General features: G+C 35.7%; 1 protein-coding gene across 1 annotated transcript; it reads left to right on the plus strand.

The window, feature by feature from the left end:
- Positions 1-1816: 1816 nt before the first annotated feature.
- LOC140820972 (uncharacterized) lies at positions 1817-7899 on the plus strand (the record flags this gene model as incomplete). Its single annotated transcript, XM_073181353.1, has 13 exons — positions 1817-2309; positions 2369-2820; positions 2882-2903; positions 3101-3291; positions 3635-3852; positions 3926-4120; positions 4195-4378; positions 4777-4897; positions 4948-5007; positions 6459-6607; positions 7014-7259; positions 7363-7667; positions 7830-7899. Coding segments are annotated over exons 1-13 (2706 nt in total), but the record flags the coding sequence as incomplete, so codon positions are not given.
- Positions 7900-13915: the final 6016 nt, after the last annotated feature.

Below are 13915 nucleotides of genomic sequence, written 5' to 3' on the forward strand. Positions count from 1 at the left end.
CTTGCGAGCAATCAAGAAAACATGCAACAAGTTTTTGGCGCCGTTGCCGGGAAATGTTTATTTTAAATTTATATTTGTATTGTTACCAATTAGTCTAGATTTTAATTTAGAGTTGTTCTTATTTTATTACATTAAACATTGATTTGTTTCTTATCTTTGTTTGACAGTGCATGCGAAGATCGCAAAATCTTGACTTGCTTATCTTTGATTCCGAGATCAAAAGAACCACAAGAAGATTAAGAAAGGCAAGAAGAGAAGCGACTCAAACAATGGCTGACAACAGAGATAACGAAAATCCACCCCCTGCAATACCCATCAGAGATCATTTTAGGCCGGTACTAAATGCTCATTATTCGGGCATAGCACGAGGGACTATTAATGCAAACACTTTGAGCTCAAGCCCGCATTGATAAACATGGTTCAACAGAACCAATTTGGGGGAGCCGCTACTGCAGATCCTCATCTGCATCTCTGAACATTCCTTGAAATCACTGACACGGTAAAGATAAATGGTGTTCCTGATGATATAATTCGATTGCGCTTGTTTCATTTTTCTCTTAGGGACCAAGAAAGAGGATGACTCCAGTCGCTTCCTTTGGGTAGTATCACTACATGGCAGGAGTTAGCAACCAAGTTCCTCGCTAAATATTTTCCACATGCGAAGTCTGCACAATTGAAGATTGAGATAAGTAATTTTAGGCAGACTGCCTTTGAGCAATTATATGAGGCATGGGAACGATATAAGAAGTTGTTGAGGAGGTGTCCAAACCATAGCTTTGAAGATTGGGTACAGATTGAATTGTTTTACAATGGTTTGAATGGACAAACAAGAGGCACTGTGGATGCAGCAGCTGGTGGCACGATATTTGCCAAATCACCTGATCAAGCATATGATTTGCTTGAACAGATGACCATTAACAGTTATCAGTGGACATCTGAGAGGTCAGGAGTAAAGAAGCCAGCTGGAATTTATGCCGTAGATCCTATTACATCACTCACCGCACAAATTCCAGCTTTAACAACTCAAATTGCAGCTATGAATAAAGCTAGTACAGCAAAGTTTGAAAATGCATCGGTTGTTATTGAAGAACCAAATATTCCTTATGAGGCTCATTATATCAATAATAGGAATTTTGGTGGATACGGAGGATATCGAGGTAACCCTCCCCCTAACACTAATCATTCTGGTTTGAGAAATCATGAGAGTTTGTCATATGCTAATAATAAGAATGTGTTGAATCCTCCACTGGGGTTCAATACATCGAAGGGGGAAGGAAAGCCTTCACTTGAGGATCTAGTTGAGACATTTTTTGCTGAATCTAGTAAAAGGATGGCTAGGACTGAATCTCGTCTTGATAGCATTGAAACTCACATGGGAAATATGGGTGCCACAATGAAATCATTAGAGACACAGATTGGACAGTTGGCTAATGCATTGAGAGATCAAAATAGAGGTCAATTCCCAAGTAATACTGAAGTGAATCCAAAGGAGCAATGCAAAGCTATAACTTTGAGAAGTGGAAGAGAACTTGAGGTTAAAAAATTCAAAGAGAATGAGGAAAATGAGAAGAGAGTTGAAGAAGATGAATGTGAAAATGGAAAGGAGAACGAGGTTGAGGATTCTTGGATTGAAACTGAATTTGAACGGATTCATATACTGAAACCGACTCTTCCATACCCAGAGAGATTTACGAAGAAGATTATTGATGATTAATTTGCAAAATTTTTGGAGATTTTCAAGAAGATTCACATCAACATTCCATTTGCTGATGCTTTAGAGCAAATGCCAAACTATGCAAAGTTCGTCAAAGATGTGATGTCAAAGAAGAGGAAGTTACAAGAGTTCGAGACAGTGAAGTTGACCGAAGAGTGCAGCGCCATTCTCCAAAAGAAGTTACCACAAAAACTAAAAGATCCAGGGAGTTTTACTATTCTTTGTATTATTGGTAGTACTCATGTTAATAAAGCTTTATGTGATCTGGGAGCGAGTATTAATCTTATGCCATTTTCTATTTATAGGGACTTGGAGCTTGGGGAGGTAAAACCAACCACTATAAATTTTCAACTTGCAGATAGGTCACTCACCTATCCTCGTGGAATTGTTGAAGATGTTTTGGTAAAAGTTGACAAGTTTATCTTCCCTGCTGATTTTGTAATACTTGATATGGAGGAAGATCAAGATGCTCCATTGATTTTTGGGCGACCCTTCTTAGCCACTGGAAAAGCATTGATAGATGTACACAAAGGAGAACTCACTTTGAGAGTTGGTGGGGAAGCTGTGATATTCAACATCTATAAGGCTATTAAATGTAACGACGAGGTGAGTACTTTTAAAAGCATTGATATAATTGACTCTTGTGTCGCTGAGATTGGTATAGGTCATACAGTAGAAGATCCATTAGAAAGATTCTTTCTAGTACTGTCGGTAGAGTTGATGATGATGATTGGGAATTGAGAGAGAAACTTTTAGCCCTTGAGGAGTTGCCAAAGGTGAAGGAAGTCGCACAGGAAAAGTTGGAAGAACAAAAATGTTCAGAGATAATACCTTCATCCCCTGTTTTGAAGGAATTGCCAAGCCATCTTTGCTATGCTTTCTTGGGTGAGAAGTCAACATATCCTGTAATTATATCTTCCTCTCTTACTTTAGATGAAAAAGAGAAATTGTTGAGAGTGTTGAGGAAATTTAAAACTGCATTTGGCTGGTCGATTTCTGATATCAAGTGGATTAGTCCCACCATATGCATGCATAGGATTTTAATGGAAAAGTCATACGCTCCTTATGTGGATCATCATAGAAGGTTAAATCCAGCCATGAAAGAGGTAGTGAAAATGAAGTGTTGAAATTGTTAAATGCTGGAGTTATATCTGCTATTTCTGACAGCAGTTGGGTGTCTCTTGTGCAAGTAGTGCCTAAAAGGGTGGAATGACTGTGGTAAAGAATGAAAATGATGAATTAATATCCACTCGTACTGTGACTGGATGGAGAGTATGTATTGATTATAGGAAGTTGAACAATGCCACACGTAAAGATCATTTTCCATTACCTTTTATTGATCAAATTCTTGATAGACTTGCTGGTTATTGTCACTATTGTTTTTAGAAAGTTATTCAGGTTATAACCAGATTGCTATAGCACCAGAGGATCAAGAGAAGACAACATTCACGTGCCCCTATGGAACTTTTGCTTTTAGGAGGATGCCTTTTGGGCTATGCAATGCACCTGCTACTTTTCAGAGATGTATGATGGTCCATATTTGCAGACATGGTGAAGACATCATGGATGATTTCTCGGTATTTGGCTCTTCATTTGATCACTGTTTGCTTAAACTTTCCCTCGTTTTGCAGAGATGTCAAAAAAGAACTTAGCTCTTAATTGGAAGAAGTGTCATTTTATGGTACAAGAGGGTATTGTTCTTGGACATAAAGTGTATTCAAAGGGATTAGAGGTAGACAAACCAAAGTAGTTGTAATTTAAAAGATATCACCACCGAAGAACATCAAAGGGATAAGGAGTTTCTTAGGACACGTCGGGTTTGATCGTATATTTATCAAATATTTTTCTAAGATTATTTAACCTTTGTGTAATTTGCTTGAAAAAGAATCCACTTTTATTTTTGATGATGATTGTCTGCAGGCATTTGAGAAGATCAAGAAGGCATTGGTAATAGCACAAATCATGATAGTACCATATTGTAAGGAGCCCTTGAAGTTGATGTGTGATGCTAGTGTTTATACTGTAGGTGTGGTGTTGGGCCAAAGGCGTGATAAATTTTTTAGATCAATCTACTATGCAAGTCGAACCATGGATACTGCACAACAAAATTACACAACTACTGAAAAGAGATGCTTGCAGTAGTGTTTGCATTTGACAAGTTTAGACCCTACTTGGTCGGCACAAAGGTAATTGTTTTCATTGACCATGCAGCTATTCGATACCTATTTTCCAAGAAGGATGCAAAACCACGCTTGATAAGGTGGATTTTATTGCTCAAGAGTTTGATTTTGAACTAAAGGATAGAAAGGGGTATGAAAATGAAGTGCCTGACCACTTGTCATGGCTCGAACTTGAAGATAAAATAGATGAAGTAATCATAAAAGAAGCATTCCTAGATGAACAACTGTTTGAGGTAAATTCTATACTCCCTTGATTTGATGATATAGCTAATTTCTTTTCTTGTGGTAATCTCCCTCCAGATTGCGAGCAATCAAGAAATACAATGCAAAGTTTTACCTATGGGATGATCCATACGCCTTCAAGATATGTGCTGATCAGATTATTAGAAGATGCGTAGCGGAGGAAGAAGCGAAAGTTATTCTTGAACAATGCCACTTTTCACCATGTGGCGGCCACTTTGGAGCATCAAGAACAGCAGCAAAGGTATTACAGTCTAGTTATTATTGGCCTACTTTGTTCAAAGATAGTTATACCTCAGCCAAGTCATGTGACAGATGCCAAAGGTTTGGCAATATTTCTAGACGCCATGAGTTCCCATTGACCAATATTTTGGAAGTTGAACTTTTTGATGTTTGGGGTATTGACTTCATGGGACCATTCCAATCTTCTTTTGTACAATCGTATATTTTTCTTGCTGTGGATTATGTGTCAAAATGGGTGGAAGCAATTGCCATCAATACTTATGATGCTCGAGTAGTTGCTAAGTTTGTTCACAGGAACATCTTCACAAGATTTGGGACACCAAGAGCCATAATTAGTGATGAAGGTACACATTTTTGTAATAAAATCTTTAACTCACTTTGGCTAAATATGATGTGAAGCATAAGGTGACCCTGTCATACCACCCACAAGCAAATGGACAAGCCGAAGTATCCAATCGGGAGACTAAGCAGATATTGGAAAAAACGGTGGAGACAAACCGGAAGAACAAGACACCTATTGGTATGTCACCCTATAGATTGGTCTTTGGTAAGGCTGTCACTTACCACTAGAATTGGAACACAGAGCTTTTTGGGCCGTGAAAAAGCTCAACTTTGACATGGAAGCATCTGGTGAGTAAGCGGCTATTGCAATTGAATGAGATGGAGGAGTTCATAAATGAGGCTTATGAGAACGCAAAGATCTACAACGGAGAAGACCAAGAAGTGGCACGACCACCATATCTTGCATAGAAATTTCGAGCCCGGACAACAAGTACTGTTGTTCAATTCGCGCCTCAAACTATTTCCTGGTAAGCTAAAATCAATTGGTCGGAGCCATTTACAATAGAATCAGTCCAACCATATGGAACCATTGAGCTAAAGTGCAATGACGGAAGAACGTTTAAAGTAAATGGACAACAGATCAAGCATTATTATGGGACTGAAGTACGACATCTTGACAACATTACTTTGGGCGGATCAACTTGATGTAGACTGGTGGCAGTCGGGCTGACGACGTTAAACCAAGCGCTTTTTGGGAGGCAACCTAAATTTTTTTGTTTCTTTGTTGCATTTCGTTTTCGGTTTTAACTTTTATTCTTGTATTTTTATTTTTATTGTGTATTTTTGGTTTAGTTTGTTCTTGTATTCCCCCAAATCTTATGAATACCTATTGTGTTTTTCAGGACTAACAATTAGAGGAGAAAACAATTTCAAAGAGTGCACCCACGCTGCACAAATTATCTCCCCTGCGGTGGTTTAAGACAGAAAATTACAAATTTCCAGTAGCCATACCGCACCTGCGGTCTGTTATTGAGCGTACTGGCGTTGTATTGACAGAGATCAAACCGCACTCGCGTTATTTTTTACAGCGCACCTGCGGTGTTTGCTGAATGAAGAATGAAAATTTCCAGTAGGCAAAGCTCACCCGCGACCTAGTTTGTAGTGCAACCGCGATAAGTTTCCAGAGCCAACACCACACCCGCGGTAAGATAGGCACCGCACCCGCAGGTCGCAGAAGGTCGAAAATTCAAAAATTCCAGTAGCTACACCGCACCCTGCGGTATGTTCTAGACTGCACGCGCGGTCGATGGTTTTAAATTCCGAGACAGGCAAACATTGAACATAACCGAGAAGCATTTCTCCTCAATTTCTCCTTCATTTCGAAATACTCTCTAAGAACACATTCCACACTCAATTTTTTCTTCCAAGTACACATTTCTTACTCCACACATACATACCTTCACTCATTTCATCCAATATCCATCTTATTCCACAAATTCAACACAAAACCTAGGGTGTGGAAAGGGGGCTCGAAAATTTTACACCAAGGATTGATTGGAGCTTTGATTGTGTTCTTACAAGACAAATTTCAGCACTCAAGGTGAGCAAATCCATACTACATTTTCTTTGAAATTCAAAATTATTTGTGATATTGGCTATGGAAGAAAATTAAATTTTAGTGGAGTACATTCTTGACATTGTTGATTGGATTGGTGTGTATATTATTGAGATGTGCTTACTGTGATTAATAAGTTTGGGGGAAGTGAAAGAATCATCAAGTTTAGTGAATTGGATTAAAGGGGAAGTTGGTGCTTTGAAAGTGTTTGAAAAAATGCCTCCAAGAAAAAAACAATCAAAGGGTGCATCCTCATCTGCGAATTATGATGCACACAAGTTCTGGGACGAGAAGGCGGAGGACAATTATGCTAAAATTCTGAACAAGAACATTGTGAAAGAGAGGATATTTGACCTGAGCTTCCCACGAACCGAGATCGGATTAATGCTTACCTGCTAGGCATTGGGAGTAGTTTGGCAAGCCACCACAGGATGCGTTCATTTCGTTGGTACGAGAATTTTATTCTAAGCATTAAGGTTAAGCATGATCACTTGAAAATTTTGGTGCGAGGAAAGATGGTAGCTTTTGATTCTCATACCATCAACACTGATGTATGGAATCCCTCGAGTCATGCATGATGAATATGAAGAATATTGGACCGAGGAAGTTGATTATAATAATATTCTTCAGACTATTTGCATCGAGGGAGCGGAGTGGCGAATGAGAGACGATGTGCGTTTAAGCCTAGCCAAATTTGATCTGAAAAATGTTGCCAAAGATTGGTATTCCTTCATTTCAGGCTAGGATTAAGACTACTGACCATACTACTACCGTCATCAAGGAGAGGGCAATCCTGACTTTTTGCATCTTAACGGGAAAGACGGTTGATTTAGGTCAATTGCTTCAGAACTCAATGTTAGATTCTGCAAAAGGTAACTCTCCTAGTGGACTCCTCCACCTTTCTCTTATCACAGACCTATGCCATTATGCGAGAGTGACTTGGCCAGCAAATGAAGAATTGTTGAAACAAAAAAATGCCATTGTGGTAATTCAACCACATAGGTCACTGACATCTGATCAACATGATACACAGTCAAGCTCAGAGAGAATTCAACAAAAGAGATTCTGAAATATGTGCCCATGATCAGGCCCCACAACAACAAACACAACCGCAACCAAGAAATGTGCGAGATCGATTAACTCATTTGGAAGAAGAGATGCGCCAACAACGCCAAGACATGGACGAGTTTCAGTTTAGGACCGATACATTCATGGGTTATATGATGGATTTCACGTCCGTCTTGACTCAACAATTTACATCAGCTTCCACATCTGGTAATCCATTTACACAACCTCCGCAATGCCGCCCGCATACGATCCGCCGGAGTACCACCCACCACAAGAAGGAGAAGATGATGAGGATGGCAATGACCACTGACGTTCATTGCCTGAGGTATGTGTATTCCCCTAACTTTAATGATCATTTACATCGAGGGCGATGCACATATTTAAGTTTGGGGGAGATATTATTTATTTTAGCTTGTTTGTTTGTAGTGTCATTTAGTTTTATTTGAGTGTTTTATTTATTTTGAGTTATTTGCTTGTGTGTTTGTAGTGTCATAGTCATGAAAATTTTTGAAATGACCAATGATGAACAAAATTTGTGTATTGAGAAGAAAGGTCATGTATTTCATCCATGTTCATCAATCAATTTGAAAAATTTAGAGAACAATCATGAGATTTGGTAAATTTGAGACTTATAATTTCTAAACAACTCTGCGATTTTCATTTGACATTGAAATAAATTTTGCAAACACATAAATGATTGAGGCAATCTTTGATTTTATTTGGGCATATTTATATTGTTCATAAATATTCATTTGAAGCCCTCTTGAGCCTATATGATAAAAGAATCGTGTTTTTGAAATTTCTTGGAAGCCAATCACTTTTTTTTTGAATATATATGTATTTGGTATGATGCATTGAGGCACCATTTTTCACGATGATTAGATTCTACTTTGTGTTGGTGAATCGATTTTGTCTAGAAATATCCAAACAATACTCGAGACAAAATACGGACAAACTATGATTTAGGTGATTTTTTGTATCGATTGAGCCTTTCAAACTACCAAATAAAAATAATTTATCATTTGTCACCTCTTTATAGCTTATATGAATTCGAATGGCACATGTGAATATGTGTAAAAGACCCACATTCGATATCGTTTCAAATATCCCACATTTGCCACCCATGTGAATATCTTATACCTTAATTTCCTACCTTTTCAAGGGAGTAAGAATTCAAAGGATTAAAGAAATTTAAATTCTCCTACAAAAGAAAAGAAAAAATGAATGGTGTTTGATTGAAGAAGTTGGAGATAAAGGGGAGGAAAAAAATGATGAGATAAAAGAAAAAGTGGAGTATGCAAAAGAGATAAAAATTCAACTTACTCCCTTATTTGAATTCCTAATCTTCATTTGTAGCCATAAACCAAGGCCTAATATTACAAGCATTGTAAATCCTATTGACCAAGTCATAGTTGTCCAATATACTAGTAGAGAGGGATTGGGAGGATCAAGCCTATGGACAATCGATAAGCACTTCCATTGAGTACGAATTTTGATCAACTTTACACACACCTCATTGTATCAAATATTTATTGGGTACTCCTTCCTTGAATGAATATTGCTTTGAACCCAATTTTTACCGAAAAAAGACCTGTTGATTGTGTTTGTAAAAATTGAAATCGATTGAGAACGTTTTGAAACATGAGTTGAAGAGATTAGAAGTTAAGAAAATTAACCGATTGCATGATTATATCAGGATAAAAAAAAATTGGTTGGATTGATTTGACATGTGAATGCATGAAGAGTTAGTTAAATTATCTTGAGGCCAAGTTCTTTTAAAAATATTTCATGACTTGTTTGTTTATGTTGTTTTATTTTGCTCGGAACTAGCAAAATCCTAAGTTTGGGGGAGTTTGATAAGTGCAATTTATTGCACTTTTATTACTTGTATTTAACTTGGAATTTTGTGATTCTTCAGCAGGTTTTATGCGATTTGTTGTTGTTTTTTTGTCTTAGGATGAGAGTTTGGAATAATAAAATGTCGAATTGGAAAGTGCAAAAGATCAAAAATACAGAAGCTTTAGCGCACCTGCGGTAAGAAAAGCACCGCACCCGCGGTGAAGCACTGCACCCGCACTGAAACACGCACCGCACCTGCGCTAACACACCAGTAGAAATACCGCACCCACGATCACTTCTTAAGCGCACTCGAGGTCCTTGCAGGACAGAATCCGAAAAATCTGTATTTTGGTGTGCTGCGCATAGAAGTCCAAGATTTTGGTGTGTTGCGGATCGAGGCTTGTCTGGACTATAAAATACATCATTTACTTACCATTTAGGGTATTGGGAGCCAAGGGAGGAGTAGAGGCTGCTGCTAGAGGATTGAAGATCCAAATTCATCAAGTTTTTGGGAAATCTTTTGCAAAAATCCGGGGACGGAATCATCACTTCAAACTCTTGTTCTAAGCTCTTCTTTATTTTATTTTTCATTTAATATGACTTGTTTTATAACCATGTTTTTTTATTTTGCTTGTATTATCATGAACTAATTTTTATTTCTAGAGGAAAGTTGGAACAAAACTAGAAACCATGTGTTGGAATTTATGAACTAAGCTAATTAAGTTTTTCATATTGTTCATTTGTATTGTTCTAATCTTAATGCTTTCAATTTATTGACCATAATTTGAATGATTTATATGTTTACAATTTATCACTCGGAAGAAAAAATTATAAACAAGAAAAGAGAAAAATACATCAATGGTATTTATAGAGTTCGGAAGGGCCTATAATGCTATCGAAGCCCATAAAGAACATAGTGTTTGTTGTGTTATTTAATTGTAGATTGTTGATGGGGACGTTGCAATCCATTTTTAGATAAATAATATCTTCTTAACACTCAGGAGAGGTAGTAGATAATTATAGGATTCATGGATAATGAATAAGAAAGATTTTTATAATATAGCTACAAGAAATTACACATGGTGGACAGTTGCGTGAAATCGATCCTCTAGATCTTTTATTCCATTGTTAATTGCTCTAAATGGTGTTACATTTAAATCCATTTTCAATTTAGTTATTCTTACAAACATATCTTTTAATTGATTATTATAAATAAAGTCGAGACTATTTTAATCACAAGTACAAATATACATTTATATACACATTCCTCATGGGATCGACACTTGTACTCAAAAATACATTTTACTCTAACTTGACGTCGTGCCCTTGCGAGCAATCAAGAAAACACGCAACACCTTCAATCAACAATTTAACAAAGGCACGAGAAGGGGATCAATTCCAGGTCATATTGTAATCAGTCGCGATAGAGAAATAGCTGATCGTAATTATTGGGAACAATATAGTAGTTCAAATATTTAATGTTGTGTTCTAGTTATATTATTCATTTAATATTCAATGCTCGTGTTTTTTTTTACTTCCAATTATTTATATATTTTATTCAAATATTATTTTTATTAATTTTTTATATGAAATAATTAATTTAAATAATTTTTTATACAAAATAATTAATTAAAATGTTGATATATAAATGTAAAGATTTAATTATTATTGTATTATCAAACTATAAATAGTTATTATTAGAAAATAGAAATATTAATATTGAAATAAAAAAGAATATTATGATTATATTCTATTGTAGTGCGAAATTTAGTGAAATAGGCTGGAGATGATTTTGGTGTAGCACTAATATATTACAGAATATGGTGCAATGAGTTGAAGATGACCTTACAAATTCAGCGTGTTTGTGGTTATATAAATTTATTAATAATTATTTAGAATAATTAATTATCTTTATAAATGATCATTTAAAATTAAAAAAAAATGTGTTAAATTTTGAGATGTTCGACCACGTAGTAGGAAACAATGAGAAGATTTTTGTTACATTTGGCATCAACTTATATTTGTGATTGGAAATATTTGAATATGTAGCACCTATTTTCGAAAAATTAAATTTAAAATAAATTCCTAAATCTTGGTTTCATTTAGAATTTACTCAATTGTTCGTCAAAAGTTAGTTTAAGTTTCTTACTATATTTAAGATTTTGCAAAATCACCCTTGAACCCCCTTTCGATACGTAGCGTTGTTATACCCATTGAGCTTGCACAAAGGCATTGGGCTACGCAAGGTTTTCAAGCTATATACCATGAATTAGGTTTTTTAATAGTCCATGATACTTTTTTATAATAAATTAAACATTTTACCTCTTTGACTGGAATTTCATCGAGTTTTATCCACTAGGTTTTACATACTACTCCTTACAACCTAACTACGTAGTCGCAAAATATGGTTCTTGATGTAGATCCCTTCAATAACACTGAGCACAACTGTGTATCTCTTCGTATCTCAGGCTGCATAGTAAAGAAGTTTAATTTTGAAAATAACACATGAGAATAGACGTAAACCTTGTTTATTTTATTAAAACATATAACACATTATTTCATAGTAACCTCCTATAGAGGAATATAAACTAGTTTAGCTACTTAGAGTAGCTGGAATTACAACACACATAAATTGAGAATATTACAAATTTTATTTTGAAAAAAAAATAAAAATATTGAATGAAATCTCCATCTTCCTTCTATCCTGATATATATAGAAGTTTTGGTGGATTTGAAATCCAGATTCCGAACTCATGAATTACGTTGTCATTTGTGGCCGACAATATCTTTTAGTTGATGTAACACTAATTAGTGTTTTGTCATGTTGTGGTTGTTGAGTGATTCATCCTCCACTAATGGAGTTGTTGGATCACATGCCTTCTTTACCTTTGTCGATAAATTTTTTGTTTTTGTATGGTCCATGAGAAAAATGTGACTTGTGTGGACCTTCACCACTTGGACATATCTCCGCATTATGTTTTCGGTCAGATTTGGGTGGAACATATTTCCAAATTCTGGCTTTTTCTGGTTTGGGCATTCTAGGCACACTATGTTTTCAGGCAGATTTGGACCGAAAACATTTCCTGAATTATGATTCTTTCTGATTTGGAAATTCTGAGAAGATTTTTTATGATCATTTTTCCCACATGAGCCATATTACAGATTTTCTGACGAGTCTCTTTACTCCCCGACAACTTGTTGTTCCGCATAAGATTTCTTTTCTTTTCAAATATTTCTTTAGCAAAACTTGTAGTTTTTCGTGTCATTGTGTTTAATAGAAAAAATTCTTTTATAGAATTTTAATAAAACTTAAATGGAAATTTGATTGTGCCCATCTCGATGAGACAAACCCATAATCCTCATGCTCGTCCAGTGGAAATATCATTTTCAGTGAGTGATGAAACAAGAGGTGTTTCATTTATGGGGTTCCTTGACGAACCTCTGAATGTTCATGTGCGGCCTTCTCAACTTGATGAATGAAAGGCTTCACGCGAGCCTTTCTTGGCTGGTTTTGGTGTTGTACTAAAAAAATAAAGCTCCAGAATATTTAATCTTGAAAAATAATCATTATTTGCTCATGTTTCAAGAACATCTTCCTAAATCCATTTTTGTAGTGCTGAAATTTCTGGTAAGCTGAGTGATATAGTATAAACTGAGTCAAGAGCCCGAAATTCATACTGTGTTTTTACCTCCTTGATATAAGAATTTGGTCCCATCCGTATCCTAGGATAAATTTCCTGCTACATCAACTTAGATTGTGGCATGGTTGATACATATTATTGTTTTCGATTTCTCTCAGTTCTGTTGATATACTTGAAATGGAGAAACTATAAGCTCGTTAGTATCAACCTTAGATTTTTCCTTGTTAGTTTGAGAAGGTTGATCTCTGTCTCTCTTCAATGCTCGAGGTGAAGGGTTGATCTGAAGCTTCAATTTTTGCTTTATCCGAGTCATCTAAAAATGATCCCAAATTAGTAAGGGTACTTGAATTCCTTGCTCCATATACTCGAAACTCTCCATTTGGAAAACCAGTGGCTTCTCAATAGCCTGAAGGATCGGTTTTGCATTATAGGTCATAGCATAGTATAAGGTTGTAAACAATATGTTATTCCATCAGAGACAGTGCTCTTATCAACTTGTTGTAGCATACCTGCAACTTCTGCATTTAGAGCAAGCTTATTGAACTCGGTTTAAAGTATTTCAAGGTATTCTCTCAAATGCCCCTGTATTTTCATGATGACATCGACATTAGCGATGTTCATCTCTTGTTAAAAAATATGCAAGAATATTTTCATTAGATTTAATAATAACAATATCAAATTTTAATTTTGACACAAAGCATGCCATCTTAATAATATAGCATTATCTGGTTTAGATTCAATTCTATTTTTCAAGAAAGATTTTACCTGTGTATTATCAACTTTTAAGATAAAATTTTTTGCAAGTAAAAAAATGGTCATTCTTCAAAAACCCTTTTTACTACATAAAATTCGTTTTTTTATGTCATCTTACGACTTCTACATCTGAGAATAATCTACTGCAATACCTGCATGATTGTTTTCCTTCTGTTATGAGCTTTGTAATAACCGCTGCCCACCAATAATCACTTACATCTATATATAATATTAGATCATTTTCATTTTGATGAACATCTATTTTTAGAAGCTTTTTGCAAATCTCTTTTAATTGACATAATCATTTTGTGCATTCTTATGTCCATAGGAATCTTGCAAT

The sequence above is a fragment of the Primulina eburnea genome, unplaced genomic scaffold (genome assembly GCF_022965805.1).
Source record: "Primulina eburnea isolate SZY01 unplaced genomic scaffold, ASM2296580v1 ctg331_ERROPOS138097, whole genome shotgun sequence".
In the NCBI taxonomy this organism is placed as follows: Eukaryota; Viridiplantae; Streptophyta; class Magnoliopsida; order Lamiales; family Gesneriaceae; genus Primulina; species Primulina eburnea.